The 23,593-nt window shown below is 38.0% G+C and overlaps 2 protein-coding genes across 3 annotated transcripts in view; one reads left to right on the forward strand and one right to left on the reverse strand.

Moving 5' to 3' along the window:
* The window catches only part of MOSPD2 (motile sperm domain containing 2), a 35,762-nt gene extending 28,381 nt beyond the window's left edge, over nucleotides 1-7,381 (reverse strand). For both annotated transcript variants that reach the window (XM_086618964.1, XM_086618972.1), the window contains exon 1: nucleotides 7,316-7,381. The gene's annotated coding sequence lies outside the window, so the exon portion shown is untranslated. The remainder of the gene's footprint in view (nucleotides 1-7,315) is intronic.
* Nucleotides 7,382-9,005: 1,624 nt separating this feature from the next.
* FANCB (FA complementation group B) lies at nucleotides 9,006-23,320 on the forward strand. The gene is made up of 8 exons (XM_009980070.2): nucleotides 9,006-9,941; nucleotides 10,916-11,068; nucleotides 11,587-11,679; nucleotides 16,111-16,239; nucleotides 17,119-17,282; nucleotides 19,328-19,782; nucleotides 20,660-20,897; nucleotides 22,900-23,320. Exons 1-8 carry the CDS (start codon nucleotides 9,006-9,008, stop codon nucleotides 23,318-23,320), a joined length of 2,589 nt encoding a protein of 862 aa, XP_009978372.2.
* Nucleotides 23,321-23,593: the final 273 nt, after the last annotated feature.

Here is a 23,593-nt window from a genome sequence, read left to right on the forward strand (position 1 = left end):
TTTTTAATTAGTTTTGAACAGGGAAGTTTGTAAAATACAAGTGCCTAAGTGGATCTATTTTTATTGTAGACATATTTAAACAAAGGCTCAGTTTTTAGACCAATGTTCCTTTTTGAGAAATCTGCATCACTGGAATGTAAATCCTCTGTCAGCAGCTATAAACTCAAAATAACTACTTTCAGGGCCACCATAATTAAAATAACTATTTAGAACTGTGACTGGATGGTTTAGGGATGTGTATTTCAATCAGACAACTCTGAAAAGACGTTAAGAAAAATACACCATTAAATTCTGCTAACATTTTTAGTTTTACTGGCCTACATGCTATTTTACTTCTCTTTCAATTTATACTGTTTCCTGTCACAAATTGATCAATACAACTGTAAGAAAATGCCTATTTTAAATCTGTCTGTCCACTAAGAGTTATTACAGTTGCACTCCCCCAATGCATCTCTTCACATCCGACTGCTTCTCACATACATTATCTGCTCCGTTCCTTCTTCACCAGTTTCAAATTTCTCCTTCCTTCATCCCATCCCTCTACAGCCAATGGTCAAATTTGACTTTCCTTAATCTTAGTGCCCTATTCGATCCTCTCTGCCCACAAGCCTCCAATCCACTAAAAACTCACTTGCTCTTTCAGTTCCTCCCCTCATCATTTCCATACTTGCACTAGACAGCTCATTCCCTATGTTCTAAGTCCAACAAGTCAACACTCAGCACAAGACCGAAATGCTCTTTAACTTCTCTGTGGCTCTAGGTCAACCACAGAGGGAACGAGTTGCAAAGGTTTGGGGCATTACGTTGTGTAAAGTCTCAACTGCTCATCTGAAATTTGATTATTCCCCCAATGATTTACGATTTGGACAGTGTTGCCTGAGAAACAGTAACAGTACCTAGTTTCAACTTAAAATCAAAAAAAAAAAATAACATCGGAGATTTCCGCAGGTCATCTCAGTCCTAACCCCTGCTCACAGCAAGGCTAACTTCCAAGTTCAAACAGGTCACTAAGTACCTTTTCCAGTCAAGTCTTCTACCCTCAAAAGGTTAAAAAGACTCCACGGCCTGCCTTCATGTAAGACGCACTCCAAGAGGAACCCCCTTCAGAGATACTGCCATATACTGTAACTAAGCTGGCACATCCGCAGCCAGCTAAAGGGAAGCACTGGCTCCTCCTAGCCATGCTATATTACCTGTTCTATGCTATGCATTATTCAGTATGGCATATGGCCTATTCAAGCCATTTATAGCTATTCGTAGCCACAGCAAACTAGAGCTCTGCAAGAGCAAAGATTTACTTCAACATCTGTACTACATGCCTCTAGTGCCTGAGCTACCTTACTTCAGCTTGGTTTACTAACCTCCAACAGGCACCAGCTTCCAGCTAAGAGTGACTGCAGTTAATCAATCAGCCAAGTATTTTTCTGAGATCAGTCTCATGTATATCCTATTTGTATAAGGGATTTGAGTAGTGTGTAATTAAGGAAAAAAAAGACAAAACAGACAACACACACATCATCAGGTAAAAACTAAGAGGATAACATTTCACACTGCTTTCTGAGATTTTCCTTGCTCTCAGTATCTAATTCAGAGCAGAACTATCAGAATGACAGAATAGTGCATCTTGTATCAAACAGTAATTTAAAAACATTCATATATCATTATGTGGAACATGCCTCAGAACATGTTTGTGGGTCACTTAACAAGTTTTCCCAAACTCTGAACTAACACAAATAGAAATTTAACTTTGTGAATATTTTAAGAAAATGAAAGTGAAAAGAGGAATGGAGAAAACATTTTATCCAAACTTTCAACATCACAATGAATAGACAGCTGGATTCAGAGATAGAGACAGCTGAAAAAAAAATAAAATATTTTTCTTCTCTTCAGCAACTAAATTCTCAACATGATGACACATTACGTGAATTTACATGTATACTACAACACACAAACTAGTCAAATTGTGCCTCCACAGCCACTTGCAGAATGTCAGTATTTCAATCAGGCGAGCTTAACAAGACTGACAGAATAACAGGAGTACTGATTACCATTTTAACCTTACCTGACTTATCCAATCCTTGCTACAAAATAAATAAAATTTAGAATGGGATTGTGACCTCAGAAGAAATGTGTTTTATCTCACACATACAAAGCAGAGTGATATGAAATTGCTGGAATCCTTCCAATAATCTAGTCATTCAAAGTATGTAAATTCAGAGCAGGAATTCCTCTTCAAATCTGTGCATTTCCCAGAATTTTATAGACATCTATCTGTAAACTTATTTTCAAACTATGCTGTGAAATAATGTGAACGTTACTTATTTTACATCACTTGTGGAACACTTGACTGTAGTTCCTGGATTATTAGAAGTTTCTGGAGATAAAACAGAATTAGTTGAAAGAAAATAGACTTTTGGGGTTCTCAATATAATTTAAACACATCCTGCACAACAATTAAGAGGCCGAAAGGACTTTGGTTTCAAAGTTCATCATTTTATTTAAACTTATTTTGAAGTTAGCTACTTAAAGTTATTTTCATTTCCTCATTGAATACTTGGGGTCAAGGGAGAAGATTGGGAGAAGACGGAAAAAGTTCTGTTTGAACAGCAGCTTCTTCCTATTGCTTGCCTTCCTTTTTTCTTGCCTAAGTGAGGAGTTCTGTTCTTTCTATGACCACATTCTGCCCTATTAACAGTTGTCTTGTTCAAGCTAAGAAACTTATGGTGAAACTCCATGACATAATTACTATCTTTCAACATAGAGGACCCTGTATAACACAAGACAACAGTTCTAAAAAGAACTCCAGAATCACACAAAACTAAGGAACACAAGTTTCACTGAAACATTTTCACTGGAAGAATTCATTAAATTCTTTGCACAAATTGTAACGTCGCTTCTCTTCACTTTTTTTTTTTCCAATGCCATCTACATTACCAGAAGACCAATGCTGCACTGCTCTGTTTCCTTCTGGCATTCATGCTTCAGGAAAAATAACAGCAATTGGAGAATATTCAACAAGAATACAGAAGAAAGACTACAAGTCTGGAAAACAAGCAGCACAGCCAAGTCCCACACTAAAATAATCCAGATAAGCTCAGAATTCACAACCTGTAAGCATGACTCCTCCTTTCAGAAAGAACTCTTACCTAGAAAAGAAATGTTACAGAACAAGTCATACACAAAGCTAAGTAGGGACAGCAACTACATACCTTTGAATAGAGGAAAAAACCACTTCATTGTACAAAAAATTGAAAAAAGCAACTTAGCAAAGTATGTCAAGTGTTCCATTACACAAAGGCTCTCCATTTAACTACTGCCTTAAGCTATTTCAGCCAAGTAGTCTTTGGTCTGAAACAGTCATAATTATTCCTCTGGTCTTGGCTAGAGAGAGGAAACTAATTTTAATTGGATGTTGATTCCTAACACGTAAGGACTATAACCATTCAGATATGTGCCTTCAATTGTTAGATAAGGAAATCTGCAGGACCAAAAACAATTTAAGGAGTTTAGTAGCCATACAGGGAGGATGAAGAAAAAACTACTTCCACCCAATAAGGATTTGTTTCAACAAAAGCAAGTGTCAATAAGCAAATAAAATAGCTGCCTCCACAAGATGTGACAAATTTAAACTTTTTGAAAAACTGAACACTCTGTGACAATAAAAAACTGCTTTCAACAGAAAGCTCAAGCATCAATATCACACAGCTTTCTATAGAAGTATGGGTTTTATCCTATCCATATGTTCCCTATCTTACCCTTCCGGCAGTTCCCAACCTGAAAGCCAAGAACCAGAGAAAACAGATTTTTTCAGAGCATAAACAGACATAAGCAGGTATTCAAAACATTACCTTAAAAGTTTTCTATAATAGTCATATCACTATGTTTTTATCAGAATGCCTCATACGTCTAAAATTTTATTCGCAATTGGCCAATATCATTAACAAAACACATTTTGCTACTGGCTTAAAGAAAGTAATAAAGAAATTTAATAATTTAAATTGGAGTGGGAAAACTCTCTTGGAAAATCTTGTTCTGAAAATTATGCTTTGCCTAAAGGAGAAAGGAAGAGGATATAAATAGGCAGGGGCAGGGAATACAGGCAATAAGAAGTGGTAAATATGCAAAAGGAAGTGTGGAAAAGACTTGTTGAATGGAGAAATCTATCGAGACTGGATTACAAATATTTTCCACTGAAACACTAAAATGAAAAGTAATAGCCCAGAAATAAAAGCTAATTTTAGAAATCCTCTAAGGAATGAAAATGCAGTGAAGAAAAAGACAATGCTGTTTGCTAGAAAACATTGTTAGTACCAGTCAGTACTGGAAAATATTCTTTTGTTTTCATTGTTCCTGTCACCACCCGAATCACTTGCATCACCAACTCTCACAAGGAACCCAAACAGACAAAACACAAATTAGGCCCCAAACCGAAAAGATAAAGGCTGTCCGCCTATCGCATCGGACAGCAGCTGCAAGTCTATGGATCTAACAGTAACTTTCAAAAGGCATATTTCTGATACTGAAATGCAAGGGGTTTAATTACTAGGGATGCACATTCCTCACAAGAACTGAGGTTGTCTTTCAAATACACCTAGACAATTTACTGAAGAAAAAAAAACCAACCACCACCACAAGATCTCAGTTAATATTAAACACTGCTTTGCAGGTATGATCTCACCGTGGCCAAGCTTTCCTTCTAGAACCTCTCAATGGCCACATATGCTCAACAACTTCAGCAAGAAAGTTCTCATGCAAACTTTGGGAAATGCACCAGTAAGGTTCTCTGATGTTGTATTTTCCAAAATCTGACTACTAAAACTACTCTTTGATTTAATTGCATAAATGAAACAACTATGTAACTCAAAAACCAGATTTTTGATGCTTTCAATTGCTGAAAAAACTTTTCCCATCCTACTTTGAAAATTGTCAAGACTGTAGTACATTACTTAGTTGTAACTTTTATGTTAAATATTCCACCATGTATTAGGTGTCACAGTTCATACTGGATTTTCCTGAACCAGCTATATATTAATATAGTTGTGTATAATCCACTTTAATGTAAAAATTGTATTCTGCCAATGGATGATTTTAACCAAAAATCAGGATTTCAAAGGCCTTTTAAGTTTTAATTGCACAACAAAAATAAACATTGCTGCAAGACCATCACAGCATCTGTGAGCACTAACAATTCTTATCGCATGGGAGAGAAACCATGTAACTGAGTTCCATTATATGGAAGACCACCTTGATTACACAAACACTAAGTTTCTAGAATGATTAGGAACAATGTTTTCCTCAGAGGGAAAATAAAACGGTGGCAGCTGCATCCCCTAGATGCAAAACTGCCTGAAAATTTCACTCAAATTTGAACACTTGCAGCTCACCTCTAAATAGAATTAGGTTTGTTCTGTAGAGGCCCATGACTCTATGGCCACACTAAACTTTCACAGAAAGTATCAGTTTCTCAATGGGCCTTGACAGGGCCCTTAGTTTTCAGAGCAGACTAAAATTGCTGGATATGAAGCAATCATTTGCACCTTTACAACACAGAAGGTCACATGTCTGGGGGTCTCTGCGAACACACACCTCCATGCTCCCTTTCAATTAAGAATAAAAATACATTTTTAGAACATATACAATAAAGGCTAAAGGACCACAATAAAACAAAAAACGCCATGGTTTTCACCCTTGAAGAGGGCATGACAACATTAATTTGCTTGTGGTGCTCCTAAATTTGAGGGAGGCACTTCAGAGTGAACTCAAAACAAAAAATCCTAATCCTATTTACCTGAAAGGGCTAAGAGCCCTAAACCATGACCCAAAAACGGGCTTACTGAGAAAATGTGTTCAAAATACTGCAAATAGGATTATAGCTTACCTTGCAGCAGTATTCAATTATTTTAATGGCTGTAACAACCAGCCCGACAGAGGCTTCATTACAACTACAGAAACCTGTGGAATTCCAGGATTATAAGGCATGGTTCAATTGGAAAAGGTAATATACCCTTCCAGCAGCAACTCCCTCAAAGCAGTTCTAGGCTTTCCAAAGTCCTAGAGTGGGACTCTGGGATAATAAAGCACAAAGCAAGATGAATCATCTATTGTAGGAAAACATACACATTAACTGAAAACATTTACAGCCAAAAGAATTTATAATTTAAGATGATCCTCCAGTCTCCTGAGCCTGAGCTTTAAGACTGCTACATACATCTTTATTCACATAGAAATATCAAATGGCAAAATAGGCTCTCTCTTCTTCAAGACACTATTATAATCATTTGTCATTTTGCCAGAAACGCAGGTCAAACCTCTAACCAATTTTCTTTATGGAAGTTAGCAGGGGAACTGTGTGAAACAAAGTTGTACTACATCCAAGACCCTCAAAATCTGCAAGAGAAGCACTATAGTCAATCACAAAGAAGTCACAGAAGTGTGCAACCCTTACATAAAAGCAGTAACTACGTAACCTCAATAATTCTAGATCAGGAACATCAAAGCAAGGCATGTGTTTGCAGGATTAAGGCTTATATTAAAGGAGATACATGCAACTCCTGAACTACTCGACTCCCACCATATTTGCATTAAAAATTGGATAGGAGCATGTTTTTAATAGAAAGCTTTTAGACAGACATAATAAAACATACTGTTGACTGCAGTTGTTAGCATACTCTACTATATATTCTTCTATCATAAGCAATGCAAATCAGCCTTGCAATGAGAGGGAACACCTCTAAGTTTACCCTAGTAGTTCCCCATTCCCCGAGGCACCCTCAGCACTTCCTGGCCTTCATTTACAAGTTTAAAAGCATCTGAGCTGGACACGCAGTATGATTTTAATTAAGGCCAGCAGGAATTTAAAGTGCAAGTTATTCTAGAAAAACAACTCCTTAACAAACTGGTCAAGGTCAGAATTTATTTTTTTTTTAGTTCTGTGTTTTATGTCCAAAAACCACCAAGCACAGCAGTGGTGGTCCAGACCTCAAGCTACAGCCACCTAAACGTAACTGTGAGTCAAAAGGACTCAGACCTTTGCCCCAACACAGACCTTTGCCCAAGAGAGTGACCTAGAAGAAAGCACCAAGAGCCAACAGAGGAAAAAAATCATGCTTTATGCACCATCCCTGCCAGGTAGCTTCGGCCACCTGAAGTAAAGGCAGAATACCCCAGAACGGGCATACCCACTCACCTGGGAAAGGGGGGGGATACAGGAAGCCCACAAGGGAAAAGCGACACCGAGCAAGCCCCAGAGACCACATCCACGGAGCCGGACCCACCGCTCCCAGCCCACCCCCGGCTCCACCACCACGGCGCTCACCTGGCAGGTACTCTGCCTCGAAACGCCGCCTCGTCTCGCTTATCAACGCGGCCTTGTCCTGCCGTTGCTGAGGAGAAACAAGAAACGGGAGAGGCGTGAAAGGAAGGGAATGACCGGGGCCCGAGACAGCCCCAGCCCCTCACCCGTGGGACGGGCCCCACCGTCATCATCCCCCCTCCAGCCCACCCAAGCCCCTGCCCCAAGCCGCCACCTCCGCGCGGAGGTGGTCGGCGAGGAGAGGCCCAGCGGGCAGGCGGGAGGAGCGCAGGGACTCACCTCAGCCATGGTCCGGCGGAGGCGCCCGCAAGGGCCGCACAGCTGCAGCACGGCCCGCGGCACCGACAGGCAGGCAGGGACGGGGAGGGAGGTGTCGCGTGACCCCGGCGGGGGCGGGGCCTGCCGGCGGCCCGCCCCTCCCCCCGCGACGGGCGCGGAGCCGCCGGCGCGGCCAATCACCGAGAAGCGTCGCCGCGATGGCCCCGCCCCTTCCCGGTTCGCGCCCCGCTCGGTTCGCGCCCCTTTCCGCGCTTCCCCTCCCGTCATGCTCCCTGTGGCGGGAGTTTCGGAGCGGGCGCGCTCTCCTCTCGCTTCCGTTCTTTCCCGCTTGCCGTGAAGCCGGGGTGAGAGCAGGGCGGCCTCGGGAGCCGGGTAAGGCCTCATCGGCGTGGAGCCTGTGGTCGCTGTTCCTTTGTGGGCCGGCTCTCCGCTGTTCTTCTCTCCGCAGGAGCTTGTGCGGCCTTGCGCCGCCCCTGCCGGGCCGGGCGGGAAGGGCGTTAACGGCTGTCAACGGCTTTCGGGGCGGAGGGCGGAGGGAAGCCGAGCTGGGGCCCGCTGTCACCTCAGCCTTTGGGCCGCTGCCGCCGTGGAAGCCGCTCGGCGCAGGGAAGGGGGTGGTGAGGCCCGGCCGAGGCTGCGAGGGGCGCGGAGACAGCCGCCGCGGCGCCTCAGCCGGCGGAGGGAGGCTGCGCTGCCGCGGCGTCCGAGCCAGGCGAGCGGCGTCGCTTCGTACTCCGAAAGTTGAGTGGAACTCGGCGAGACGGCTGCTCCAGGTCCTCGGGATCTTGTCCGGGGGAGGGAGGGAGCCTTCTTGGTGGCAAAATGACTGGAGTCTTCTTCAGAGAACTTTCTTCTTAAGGAGGCCTTATAATTTTAACTAAGGATTAATTACGTCTATTAATAAACCCTACACCTGGGTGAAGTGAAGGCTCTTAAATTTGAGAATTCAAAGCACCGTTGCTTTCCAGTCTACTCGGTATGTTTGTGGAGCTGACACCTGCAACTCAGTCACACAAGCAGTGCACGTTTGGTTTGGTTTCTTTCAATTTGCATTACGCTGTGTAGCTGTTGATGAGCAGTGAATTCATGCTTTCATAAATAAATGCTAGAATACGTTTCTGAAATTTTTCTGTTACTTAAATTTCTCAGTACAAAGTTGCTTAACTTCATTTTAATCGATGAGATTAAAATGCATACTGACCTTATATTCTCAAATTAGTCTATGCCATTGCTTTACAATGTATAGTTATTCTTAAGGATCAGTTCAGCTAGTCCCAAAATGATTTTTTTTTTCTTCACTTTTGTAGATGGAAAACGTCCAGATAGATTAAAATTTCTGCAGAGAAAAAATCCTGACAAAAATGGAGACGCATACAGTTTTCTTCTAGAGGAATATGCATAAAGATAAATAAAAATGCTTTTAGGTGAGCGAGAACAATTCTTGTCCTACAATGGCGAAGTCCTTATGTTTCAGCTGTCAAAACCAAAACATGTGGAGGGAGCAGCTGATAAAACAATGAATTTATGTGTCAGAAGAATGGCCTTCAACAGAGACACTAAGCTGTTTGTTCAGAAATCTTCTGGAGTATTCAGTATGAGTGCTAGTCATTTAAAAATTGAAATCATTTGTTGTAGCTGCACAACAGATTCCAGAACAGGGATTATTCTTCCCTGCGTTTTGATGAAAAAGAAAAAAAGGAACAATGTTGTCAAATACCTTTTATTGTTGCTTCACAGCTCAAATCAGTTTGAGAAGTCCTTTCATTTTAAATTGGATTATGAGCTGAAAGAAGACATCAGGTTGTTCACTGGCCCTTCAGTCTTGTGGAGGCATGACAACAAGCTGTTCTACATCTCTGCCAACACCTGCAAGGTTCTAAGTGCTCCTGTTCAGCTTTCTTCTGTTGTGTGGACAGGTGAAATTGAGGATGAAGGCACTGTTGTCTTAGGGGTAAGAACTGCTTGCCTGCCAGAGAGTGAAGTCGAGGATGAGTTTTCCACTTCAGACAGAGCCATCTGGGGTAGTGAGTTCTTTGGATACACAATTGAAACACAAAAAATACTAACTGGCACATTTTTCATGCCTCATGCTTACAGCAGAGTGGTATCTTCTGTCTACGTCTGCAAGAACAAAATGTTGAAAAAACAGCTCCGAATATCACTTGTTGCCATAACCCACAAGAATCAGCTTATTTGGTTCCAAGATGGTCTCCCTAAAGGTGTTTGTGAACTTCCTTATGAGAAGCCATGTTCAGTAAAAACAGCTGTAACCAGTAGCAATGATTTGCTATTTATTGTGTCTTTTGCCTCCGGAAATACCTGTGTTGTACAGAGGAGAGACAGCTTACAGGTATTTGTGGCCTTAAACAGCTCCCTTTTACTATTGTATCTTTTTTTTTGGTTACATTGTCTTATTGGAAGTTTCTGCAATTGAAATGCTAGGTATTGAAGTTCTATAGGTTTGGGTTTTTTTGTTATTGTAGCTTCTGTTGAAATAACCTGGCTAAAGGATGAGATTGTTTTACTTTCATTGCTTGCTTATATATCTGAAAATAAACCCTGGATTCTATTATTTAATAATGCTTTTTATGAATTGGAGCCAAAGCTTCTTGAAAAATTGCTAATTGAAAACTTCTATGGTATGAGAATGTGAAGTTGTAAGATAGCTAGGAATGTGCCTACACAGTTTGTGTTAAAGTGAACTGATATCATTGCAGAGCGTAAACTTTTCATTGGAATTTAAAAGCCTTGGGTCTCGTTTCCTAGTAACAAAAGGTATTGTTTAATGGAAATGACAGGAAGAGGTCTTGCTTTTGTTTCCTCAAGTCAGGAGAGGCAAAGTTAACTGCTAGAGTTTTGTAATACTCTGTCAAGAATACTTAAATAACTTGGGAAGTGAAAGTTTATCCTATTTAGTCATCAGCATTATTGTACAAATCCGTCTTTACCTCTTAAACATATTTAAGTATGCAATGCAACAAAGATATTTCTGAATGTCAAAGGTATAATGTCTTTAACTGATCTGCAGCTATTATTGGTTCTAAATAAATGTTGCAGCATTCAGCTATTCATCTGTTTGAGTATGCTGAAAAGTTATCTTCACTGTCACCTGTATTCTTGGAAAGTAATCTTTAAAGAGAAATGGCTGATTTTCCCCAGGGTTACATAGTCTCTAAATGATGGAGTAAGAGTGAGAGCTTGAAACTTCTTAAAATACTGTACTCCACACACCTGAATAGCCTGTCTCTTTGTAGAAAGCAAGCCTCACCAAAACAAGTACAAGAATTATTCAAATACGTTATTTTTAAACCTCTTCTACTGTAGGTGGCTTCCAAATGGCAAAAAGTGAAGTCTGTTCTGGTGGATGACTTCATTGGCTCTGGAAATGAGCAACTGTTACTGCTTTTTAAGGATGACTCCAATACAGACGTGTTAAGTACATTCAGAATAACGGATCTTGGAGAGGTCGACTATGCAGTAAGTTCAGCTTGCCATTTCTCAGCTACTCAGTCTGTTCTTACTAAATTAAGAAAACCTCAAGAAATCATTAAAGTGTTGGTGTAAAGTGAAATTGGATGTGTGCTGTGAAATGCCCTGAAGTTTGAATACAATATTCCCCACAGTAATCATAAGATAAGTCATCTGAAGAGATTATTCTACTTCCTTGATAGCATCAAGATTCTTTTGGGAAATGAAAATAATCCAGTTGAAAATGCTTCACTACGTAACAGGCTTGCTACAATGCTTACCTTTTGGCTAAGAACTCTTAATTAAGGCCATAGTGCTTGTTAATTATCTTCTTATAATTGGATGTTTCCATTATGTACTATCAACCTCTAATTGCTTTCAGAAGATAAGATTTTTCTTTTAAAATGCGTACTGCGATGCTTCTGGTTTTCTTTATGTTCCCCCAGACTTTTATAATGCTGTGTAATAGCCTGTACCTTACTTTCTGCTTTTTAATTAATTCAGTGGTTTGGGGTTTTTTTTTTTAGAGTGATACTAATTATGAACATGATGTTCCTGCTGCAGAAGGATTGCAAGAGAATGGTTTGCTTACTGTCCAAGCCCTTGAAACAAGATTACAGGTTTGTACGCAATAGTTCTGCCTCCATATTTTCTTCAAATTACTTTTCTGTATCATTATATTAACTAAAGGGTGATGTTAATGATACTAGTTTTATTGGAGAAGTGGTTCAGGGAGAAGACAACATTATTAAGTATCCGTTCTTGAATCTGGTAGTTTGTGTTTCAGTTCTCTCAGTTGTTAGTTACAAGGGTCTAATTTAATGTGAATTCAAATTTTGAGATAACACTGAAGTCATCCTATCAAAACTTCATAACAGTCATTTTACTCATAGATGTTTAAATACTAGTTTAGTAAAATTAGAATGTTTTACTGCTTTTGCTCCAATTACATATTTTGAGCTAGTGTAGTGCCAGGTTCCCGGCGAGTGGCAATTAATCCTGAAATCCTGAAAATAAAGAGCGTTATGGTCTGTTTCTTTGTCCATGGACTTCAGTCAAGTTGGCGCTTACTTTTGCCCAAATTAGCGAGCATGGTTATTTCGCCATCTGCTGATGTTTCTCCTCCTGTTACTAGCAGTTTTATTAAGATAATTTTGCCAAATAGAGTAGGTGAAGCTAAAATGTATCCTTCTTTTAATTAGCATCATTTATAAAACAAGCTGGGGGGAACTTGCCAGAGTCCAAGTAATAAGCGGGAATATATTATTGCCTTTCTTTCTACCTTTCATCCTGTTAGTAAACACCCAGCATGCTTTCCAGGATGTTCTTTTGCAATATAGTGCATTGGCCCATACAAAATAGGTAATAATTGACGAAATGGGAATTTTTTTTTATTAGAGAAAAAAAAAACCACCAAAAACTCTAGGAGGTAGCATAAATCTCAAACTGAATCAATGATGTGAGGCTATTGTTAGTTTGCTCAGAGTACTTTAAGTGTGAGATAGGAGGTAATTACTCCCTTCATTTGAGAATTAATGAAAACGTAAGTAGGGTATTGTGGCAGTTTTATCTCCAGCTTTTAAAAATTACAAAAATTAACTGGTAAAAGTTTAGTACTGAAAGAAAAGGAAGTCTATGACCCATTAAGAAAAGACTAAAAAAGAAAAGACTTCTCTAGTTCTAATTACAAAAGAGAGTTCTAAAGAGATATACATCTTCCAAAAGATAAAAGATTGTTTGGAGAACACTGAACAATAGATCTTTTTCCTTCCTGGAAGGCAAAAGAAAGTAGAAGTTGGATTAATTTGAAGGACCTCTTGAGGTCCCTTCCAACCCTACGTTTTTACAGTTCGTCAGTTTGCACATTGGCTTTTACACAGTGAAGTGCAAACTTGATTCCAAATGCATTTTTTTCTGTTTCTGGATTCCTTTGGGTAGTCAAATATTTTAAAACCAATTTATTTGCTGCTGCATTCTATCCTTACTCATTACATTGCTTTCTTCCTCTACAAAACAGAAATTAGTTTCAGTCTCTCTCATTTGTTGCTCTTTCCACTTTTGTCATGAAGATTGTCCACCCTGCCACTCGTGGCTGTATGTTCTATGTAACTTGCCTTTTGACTTTGTTCTTTTACTACACCAGCTGGCTTTCAGCTGTACAGCTCTGTGAATCTGTGTTAGGATCAAATGAATAGTCTGGTTTGCACTTTCTGCTGGTTCTGCTGGAAACAAGACACTGGATGGAGATTCCACATATCATCTGACAATAAAGTTCTTCTTACAGACACAGAATCCTTCATAAGACTTATTCATTTATTTATTTTAAGATCTTTTAGTGTTCTAATTTTCAAAGCTACGTCCTAGCAGAAGCATTGTAAGCAAGTTGAAAATCTTCATATATTTAGTGCTGTAAATCTTTGAAATTGTCATACTGATGAAGTGCAGATACTTCTTTTTAACCTTCCTGTTGTTTCCTTGTGGAGATCTCCATTGTTCTGTACGTTTCCCTGAACAGTGAAGGACCCATGCTGTTTTTTGTCATCTGATGTGTAATTGAATTTCAGGGATGATTGTTTTGTTGCAGTAGTGGGTGCTTAGCTTGGGAATTTCCAAAGGTTATTTAGCCTTGGAGTGGTGCTTCTTGATATTGATCACCAAAATTCAGGTCTTGTAGAAATTTCCAATCAAATCATGTTTTGACAGGCTCTATGGAATCTTGTCTTTTAGGGCAAAATGAAATAGCAAATGCAGTCCTTTTTTGGTATGTCTCTTTCTTACCCCTTATTTCACATCACTGTAGCTGTTTTCTAGCCATGTGAGAAATTTGACAAGACTGAATTATTGTCCCCTGAATGTATGTAGGCTGCATTTAAGATATAAATAGTAATACATGTAAATTGCATTTTGCAGGTAGTGAAATTGAAAAATATGTTGGTCTGCATTTTTGAACTGTCCTGTGTTTATCTTGTATACAGTCTTTTGGGCCTGAATGCAACCTTTTCTCCTCTGAAGATTTTTTTTTTTTCTTTAATACTCATTTTAGTATCTTCTGAAGAAGACTTCCTTTGGCAGAATGGCAGAATACTGTAGTTGCATTACAACAACTGAGGTTACAGGGTTTCTCCTGGATTTAGTTGACAGTTCTGGCAGAAATACCACAAGTCAGAAGTGTCTTTTATGTCCACTGGCCTGTTTACCTCTTACCAATTACTTAAGAGTTTTGTAAGGATTATAATGCTAAATTTTTGTACCTATGATTATCTTGTTTTCTTTGACTTGGTTTGCCTGTTTTGGGGCAAGTATTTTTTTAATCCTTACGGCTGATTTATTGAATGTCTAATTGTTTTGTTCATGTTCTGATAATGCTGATTTGGTAGTGGATGGTAAGTTATTTAAGAAATGTTCTATACATTTGATTTTTATTACTATTTTTAGTCTAAGTTTTTAGTATTTATTTTTCCATCTATTGCTGTAGATTGGCCCATTTTCTTTTTGACATTTCTTTCACAAGGGATTTTAGTCACTTGCAAAACACAGAACAAACCATTTATTTACTGTATGAGCAGCTTCAGCCTATAGATCTCTGAATTATGTTTCCCTCTGGCTTTTTTGTCTACTTTTTCCACCTTACCTTTGCTTTTCTCAGTATTTTTTAGTCTCGTCAATCATGAATCTTTCTTTCCATTTTCTTTCTTTGTAAAAGTGCCACAGTTCTTGGCTCAGTAGTTTTAGCTCTGTATGTGTGGGTATTAATTTATTTATCAGTACTGCAACTTTAATTGCAATGTGTCAAAGCACTTGGTTGTTCTACATACTCCTAAGCCTCTGCCTTAATTTGCTTTGCTTTTGACACTGATTCACCTGTTCCGCTGTTCATGCTGGATTTACTCACACCTCTGGTATGTTCAGCTCTGGACTGCCTTGTTTTTATGCTGGTGTTTGTTTTCGATTTTAAGATAATCTAGTTTTATTTTCATAGTTCACAATGCAAAGATTGTGACTTCTGCCGATGCTTGTTCCAGAGAGAATTGATAGGGGACACTACCCAGTCTTGGGTTTGCCATATGGTAAACTTCAGATCTCTTTCTTGTGTTGCTTTATGAGGACAAAGGGCTCGCAAAAGTAAGATTGGTCAGCAAGCGTACATCAGTGAATCTTTGGCCGTTTTGACTGCTTTTCAGTCTGTGCTTCCCCATTTGCTTGTTGTTTATTCAGGAGTTGCTCACCAATGGGAGTAAGTAATGGTTTGGTATTCTCTTGACCTCCATTAGGAAGGTATTGTAGAATCATCTTTGTTCTTAACTCTTCCTTTTCTTCTCCTGACTCAAGTCTGGCACTGGATTATTGCTTGGAATCTGATACTTAGATGCATGGTTTGATAGGTGGCAAATAAATTTTTCACAGAACTTATCACGATGACTGCTACTTGTTCTAAATGCCCTTTGCCATTGCAGCTTGAGCAGAGGGCCTCACTTCACTTATATGAAGGGCGTTTGTTTTATTCAGGTTTATCAGTTGATTATGATTGATCCTGATTTTGGTTTTGGGCTTCTTTTGGGGGGGTGGGGAAGTTTAATCTACATTCCAATGGGGAGCTTTGTTCTCTCCTTGGCAGCATTGGACTTCTCAAGATCTTGCTTTCCAGAGAATAGCTTTTGAGGAGCTTTCTTAAAATCTAAGAAGCTGGTGATGGTTTTTTTGTTACAGTTTTTTTAACTGACAAGAAACTGAAACTGATGTCAATAGAAAAATAAAGTAGGAATAATAATGAAAGGGCTGAATATCTGCATAATTTGATAAAATGTACCTTGGAAGCTTACCTTAAATGCTAGATTTAATATTGAGAGGCTAAGACTTAGATTCATATTTTGGCAGCAGACTAGCCTGACCTGAACGTTTTTTAGAAGCATTACTTGAGGAATGCCAGGATCTTAGCTTGTGATACTTGCATAGAAATGGAAAGCTGAAAAGATATCTTGGTAGCTTCAGTATCAGTTCTTATTTGCAGCAGACCTAAGCATAAGTCTAATGATTATTTTTGTCTTTTACAGGCTGGTTGCACCTCTGTTCGAGAGCTACAGCAGCATTTAGGACTCAAAAAGAGGGTTATTCTTGAATCTTGCAGAGCATTAATAGATCTTGTTGAAGAAAGAACCCATATTCTACCAACTGCAAAAGAGGTAAAATGCAGAAGAGAATACAGATCACTTCTGAATTCTGCTGAGCCGTTTGTAAAGGGTGCTTCCCTCAACCACTTGTTACGTTCACCAGTAGGGATTGCTACTATCGAAACTCATTAATCTGGTTTTTAAATCTGGTTCATTACCTTAACCTGTCAATGTATGTAGATAAGAGTAAATTTGGTTGTCTTTACTTGAAATTGATTTGCACAGTACCTCCTGTCGACTGAGTTATATGGAGGAGTAACCTCTCACAAAGAGTGAAAAACAGTAGAGGGAGTGTACAGTCTTAATTGGCACAGCTGCCTAGATATTGAATAGCTGTCTGTGATCTAGCATGCTATGAAAAATTAGCTGTCATAGATCTATGTAAGCAAAATTGATTTTATAAGGGGGGCAGAGTGAACTGTGGGCTGAGAAGGTGATGGAGGTTGGGAAAATGTTGTTTTACTATGTCGCTCAAAATAAGCCTAATTTACTTGAAATGGAGTTGATCTCCCTTTCAGTTAATGTTGTGGTCCTTTACAAGTCAGCGAGGTTTAGACAACAAAATTTCAAGCAATGAATGCAGTAAGATGAAATAAATTCTGGTACCTTAAGTCTTCTTTGGGCAACTAAATGTATGACAGTTCAAGATTTTATACATGTCATGTTTAAAAGGAGAGAATGAGTTGTGCTTTTCAAGATACCATGCGTTTTAAGAAAATGCAATTTTGACTTTTGACTCTATTGTGGAGAATAAGCTAGTTTATATAGATTTCATTTTATATATCTTAAAAGCACTTCCAGCAATCATTTCTGGTAAAACATGAAGTAATGCAGTGTAAAAAGAACCAATATCTCCACTTAATTTATCTAAAAAAAACATTTTTCTGTAAGGAAGGTCTTGTCTCTCTCTGGGATGATGTAGAAAATCCTCATTCTCTTAGCAAAGAGACATCATCGGCGTCCAAAGTCCCAGAGCACTTCATAGAGAAATTGTGGCAGCGTGTTGTGGGTGACAGCTTGGTAGTTGGAGTAAAATTAACTGAATCATTTTACTTGTAAGTATCTAAATTTATCTAATAATTTCACCAAGTATTTTTATAGAAACTGAATTTGCAGGTTAAACTCTGTAGTAGCAAGAGTGGATTTTTGAGATTTGAACTTTCTCGTTTTGCATATCTGTATCTAAAGTATTTCAGGTGTGTGTCTTTGTCAGTATTGTTGCTGCTGCTTGTCTCTTGCTAGCAGTGTGCAAAAAAATACATTGTATAGCCAAAAACCTTTTCTTTGACAATAATTATGATTCTTTATAGTCAGTGTTGACATAGCTATGCTGACATCAGTATGTGGTGTAGATAAAGCTCTGTCCTGATCCCTTACTGTTAACATCTTGCCATTCCTGAAGTGTGATTTGCTTGAAGAAGCACAGAAGAAAACATTTTTAGTCCTCTGATCAACTTAATAAATAAATAGTCAGCTTTTGAATTGAACTAGGCTACAGTCAAGTATCCAATCAAATAAAATATGTACTAAGCTTATGTATTGTGTAAATTATGTGGAACAATCAGCCAGTCAATACTTAAACCTTCAAAATAATGTGTTTATTCTTATTATTGTCTATAAAACGATTTGTTTATTCTGTTCATTTTAATTGCTCAGTTCTGGTTGTAAGTACTACTTATGTCATTTCCCCCTTACAGGGAGGGAACTAATCTTGAACACAGTTTAAAAAAACAGGATTACATGCAACATAAATTTACAATGTGCACTGTGTGATGTAAACTTTGCTGGAGTCAGAACTTACCTTTGACCTATATTCCCAGAAGTAGTGTAGCTGAGACTGTGGTAGGGGAAGCTTAAAGACTCTTGATGCCACTGAAAATCATTCAAGTGGTTGTGAGGGACCTGACCTGTTGCGCCCTTTGGCCATTCTGCTGGAGCTGTGGGTGTATTATTTCTCAGCTGCCAGATGGCTGTAACTTTACAAGAAAGTTGACCTCATCTTCTTGACAGCCTCTGTTAAGAGCCACTGAGGCAAGTGATTGTTTTTGCCTTTCCGGTGTTTATTATTTTAGCTTTGGTGATGATGACTTTGTTTTTGAAAATGAAATACTTAATTCCTATTTAATTTTAGAGATCCTCAGAAGATTTGGAACCATTCTTTAAAAAGCAGCAGCAATATTGCCCTCTGCCCTCATTTTTACAGTTGAGAAAATATCTGTGAAGATGAAGTCATTTGTCAAAGGTTACCTGGTAGGCTAGCAGCAGAACCTAGGTCTTTTGGGCTCCAGTTCAGTACTGATACAAAAACCTGTGGTTTTGGGGAAAAGGGCTTGCTTTGTCTCCACCCCCAACACTTTAAGTCTTTTTTTGTGCTTCCTACTAATGAAAGATTGCAGTGATGTTTTAGATTACATTGTCAGGTGATGATACTTCTCTGTAAAGAAAATTAAACATTCATAAGACTTTCAGATGTCAGTGACATCTTGAGACTGAATTGATTGACAGAATAAAATATTCATTAAGAGGGGGTCTGAAACAGTAATGTTAAGATTTCATTGAAAAAACCCTGTGTTGAATAAATGAAGTACCTCATATGTTTCAGGATATAACTGCATGTTTAAGGTAATAGTATTTTAAGCCTTTTATTTTACTTTCTACATTCATTTCTCTCTGAATATCTGTAAAACAATATAGAACATCAGAAGAGCTTTTAGTCCTCAAAGAGGGCAGAATTGCTACTTTACGTATCAGTTAAAAGTCAAGTCTTTACATTATAAATGTCATAGAGTATCTCCGTGGGTTACGTGTAATTTTCAACATTTTCTGGGTGAATTAGACATCCAAATTCTTTCAGTTGAGGCATCTAAATACTAGAAGCTCTTAGAAAATTCAGTCCACGTTTTGAAAATCTTAATACTAAGCTTAAGTGAAATAGTCATTTGAAGGACTTACACTCTTTGCACTGTCTATGATTTAACCTGAAATGAAATTGGAGTTTGTGGTAGTCTTAAACATCTGTATATATCTGCAAAATTCTGGTTGTTTATCAGAAGGCAAAATACAAACTGGGAGTGCAGTCATCTTGTATGAATTTTCACAGGTCACTGAGAGACATCAGTTTATCTTTAGTGATGGATCAAGACTTCTCTTCGATTTCTCCGATTATCAAATGTCAAAATAAAATCATTAAGCTGAACAAAGCCTTCTCAGCATTGACTGTCTCCTCATGTCAAATTGAGCCTCCTCCAAAAAAGATGAAGTTGGACTTGCATGGCAAAAATGATCTGAAAAAAGAGTTTCCTGAGAGACGTTCAAGGGTTCAGCAGGATGGAGCAAAGACAGTCATTGCTGTTACCAGCCTTTCACCATTATTGGCATTTCATCATGTATGTTGCATAGTTCTTCTACATGCAAAAAACCAAAAACATCAGACTGACAGTTTACAGGAGAGCAAAAAAATTACTGTACTCTGTGGGAAAATTTTGTTAAGTCTGGAAGATATTTCAAATGGAAAATATTCAGTAAAGATGCTAAGAGATAATAGTTGCTGTACAGGTAAATTAATTGATATAACTTGGATTCATAACTATATGGTTGATTCTTCTGTTTACTCTAGGTGATGCCAAGCTAAGTTTTCAAGGTGTAATCACATCTGTCTCTTTGAACACGAACTGCATAGACCTGTTATGAATTAAAAGCTGGGTGAAATACAAGATGGGACATTTTTCAAAATGGAAAAAATTTTAAGTGAGTTGCTGTAAGGTTTTGTGCTAGCATGGGTGCCGAAGTGTATCCAGAAAGGTTAATTTCAAAGATAAGTCTGAGTGTAGAATGCTGAAGCTTGTGTATTTTCTTTACATGAGATATTTACTGTTGATTAGATACGTGCATTTTTTTTCTGACTGAAAATACTGAAATTCTGAAATACTTCGGTATTTCTTAAATAATACTGAAGTAATTGAAGCTTTTCTTCATCTACATATCTATTAAGGTCATTTGTTTTCCTTTCTTTTAATATTCCTGATTGAATTTATTTTGAACTTGGCTTTTGCTCATATAGCAAAATGTCCTTTTGACCATTTGCAGTGAATTTTAATTTCTTTCTTCCTTTAATGCTGTATCATTGGCGACAGCCAACATGTCATCTTACTGTCGCAGGAGGCTATTACTAGCCTTCTTTTGGCAAGATGATGTTTATCTTTAGAGCTTTCATTATATAGGTGGGGCTCTGTTAATCAGCTAACTACTTTGCTTGACAGAAGTAGTTATAAGAGTTTAGGTGAGAAGAAACTTCCCAAAGAACATCTGAATGCAGGTGCAAAATCTTCAAGTAAAACTGGGAGCATGAACCAAAAAAATCTAAGCACATTTAATGCATGCAACATGATGAAAATATTTAGGTCTCTTTTTTTTTTACTGTATTTTCTTGCAGGTTCCATCGAAGATATACTTGCTGTCCTTGCGATATCTGTCAGATTCTCCTTTCAGATTGTGTCTTCTGACTACACATTGACTCGAGTAAATTCATGGTTACTGGGAGAAATGGAGTGCACACCATTTAAGGAATGCCATGACAACATATTCTGTCATAAAGCAGGAAATATGTACGGTACAGTTTTCAAGTGGACCCTGAAAAACCCATTTGAAGGAGTTCTAACATTATTTTGCAGGTAAAATTACTACAAAAATGTAGAGTATATTCATCTTGCATACACACTTTTCATCTTCAAATTATTTCTTACTGGTACCATAAACAACAGCCAAAATTGTAACCAGTGTGATTCCAACATGATGCTATGATAACCATCAGCAAGAACAGAATTATTTTCAGATGAGAACTATGGCAGAACCTCAAATGCATTTTTTAATTTTATCTAGGCTAGAACATTGAATTACAAATAAGTCTAGTCTCAATTAATAACTGCTTAGTACTACTTATTTGGTTCATTTCACTGCATCATAACTTCATATTCATTTTTCTTACATTATTCTTAGTATAATTTTTCTTCAACATGTGTTGATTTAAAAAAAGGAATCCTTTAAGGGGATGTTAAAAACGAACAAAAAACCACAACACAAGCAACGACAAACCCCAAGTTATGCTAAATTTAAATTTATTTCTATGCTATTCTGTTGTTTAGAACTGCAACATAAATTTAGACTAATTTTGTACACGTTTCTGATGTATTTATTTCCTATCTACCATGATTTTGAAAAGGAAATAATCTGAAGAGTCTCAGTGATTTCCTTTTCTTATGTAGGTTCTTGGACAGATGTCTATAAAATTTTCTAAACCAGGCTAAACAAGTTGGTAATACTGCCATAATTTGTGATTTAGGTAGATAAGGCTCACAACATAAAAAGTACTTCTCAAGTGTTGACAAATGTCACCTGCCCTGAAGAGTTTAAGCTAAAAAATAAAAAGAAAAGGTATATCTCTTAAGAGTCTGTAATTTATAGTGAGGTTCAGTCTTTTGCTCAAATTAGGAGTTCATTTTCCTTCTTTTATGTAAGAGGAAAGGCTGAAATGTTTAAGAAATCAATCAGTAAAATTCTAAGCCTCAAGACTTTTGGTTCCTTTTGAAAAGTTAGATTACTTGGTCTTATTCACTTTTGATCCAATCTTGCACTAATAGTTAGTGAGCTGCATGTTTATGGTGTAACTACAATTGTATTTTCTAGATCTCTTTTTTTTTTTTTTCCCCATCTTTTTTCCCATCTATCTCTTTTCCAGCTAGGATATTTCTGTGATGGGTAGGAGCTACAGACTATTCTTTTTCATAGCTTTACAGAACCAAAACAAACTGTATCTGTTATAAGTAGTGGGATGTTAAGATAACTAAATTGAAGTAGAAGTACTTTAAGGAAAAATGCCTTTCTGACCTGTGTGAGAAAACTAACTACTTCAGGATGCTCGTGGTGTTGTTTGTGTTGGTTGGTTTGTTTGTTTTTGGTGCTTGGTTGTGGTTTTTTTTCCCTGAGATAATTATTATTTTTCCTCAGTCAAAAGACATCATCTGAGGAGTTTATGTGGCCAAGCACTGGAAATAAGACTTTGAACAAATCCTAGGTTTTTAAAATGAGGAATGTGTCACTGTGTCATATATGCTACACTGGCAGCCAGGGGAGTAGGTTCCCTGATGATTACCAGCACGATTTTATCTGGGTTTCTTAATAATTTCAAATGTCTGATTTTTTTTTTTAAGTGCCACTTTCCCTCACCAGTGACCATTTAAAAAGACAAGCTGTGGGCCACCTAATAGCCATGCTGTACATACCTCTCGATAGTGACGATCCATGAATATACATGTCAGTTTTCTGCCCCTAAATGTAGACTAGACGACACATTTCCTTTGTGCTATTACGTGGGGCCACGTGCAATGAATTGCTTCGTAAAGAAACAAGTGGCGCACATGTAACCCTAATCATGGACATATCTTTTAGTGTAGAATATTTATGTTGCTGACGTTTAGTATCAGTTCTTTTGACACACAGTGGCTACCATGCGTGCTGTTGGAAAGCCCTTGCTTACTCTTGTATGTGCAGTACACACAATAGTTAAAACCGTAATCAGCGTAAGTTTTTCCCTGTTTGATTTAAAGAATCTTTGTTTTCCACTATAGAATTTTGAAGATATAAGGTAGCTTTAATAATAATAATCTTATTTTACAGAAACCTGACTGTCTTGTTCCAGTGCCTTCATAGCCTTACTAGAGTTCTCCCACCAAGCTGTGATGTAAAACTCCTAAGATCTGGAAGTAAAGGTGTCCTTACTGAACAGTTAGCACTGGCTTTGGAAAAAGAAATGCTGACCTTGAGGAGGTCTTTCTTCTCAAAAGAAAATAAAGCTGAAAACAGTTTGACATGGGGGAATGAGCCTGGCAAGAAAATCAGTGATGCTCCTGTGGCTTCTTTACTGGACAGTGAGGAGGGAGTTCAGCGATTCAGAAAGAAGCTTCAGAATGAACGAGAAGAGAGTGTCCTAAGTATGAATCAAACAATGAATGGTGCCCTTTACCAGGAAATTGCTTTGAAAATAGCAGAAGCTCAGCTCAATTCAGATATGATTGTGTGGAGACTGAGCAAGTCCTAGAAACTATTCACTAAATTTATTTTGAATAAAATTTTATTAAAATTATACTATTAAATAATATTTGTATTTTCATGGCTGCTTGTATTACTGTTTATTTTATATTCTCAGTTATTTCTACAGATAAATACTGGAATTTAGATTGATTACTTGTAGCTGGTTTGGCAAGAATTTAAAATTAAGGGTAGCTGAGTCATTCTTTTGTTACATATTTCAAAAATATGATTTTTAAGGTGTTTTCTAATAGGTCCTGTTCCAAGTCATAATTCTTGAACT

Source organism: Tauraco erythrolophus, chromosome 1 (assembly GCF_009769465.1).
Source record: "Tauraco erythrolophus isolate bTauEry1 chromosome 1, bTauEry1.pri, whole genome shotgun sequence".
Lineage (NCBI taxonomy): Eukaryota > Metazoa > Chordata > Aves > Musophagiformes > Musophagidae > Tauraco > Tauraco erythrolophus.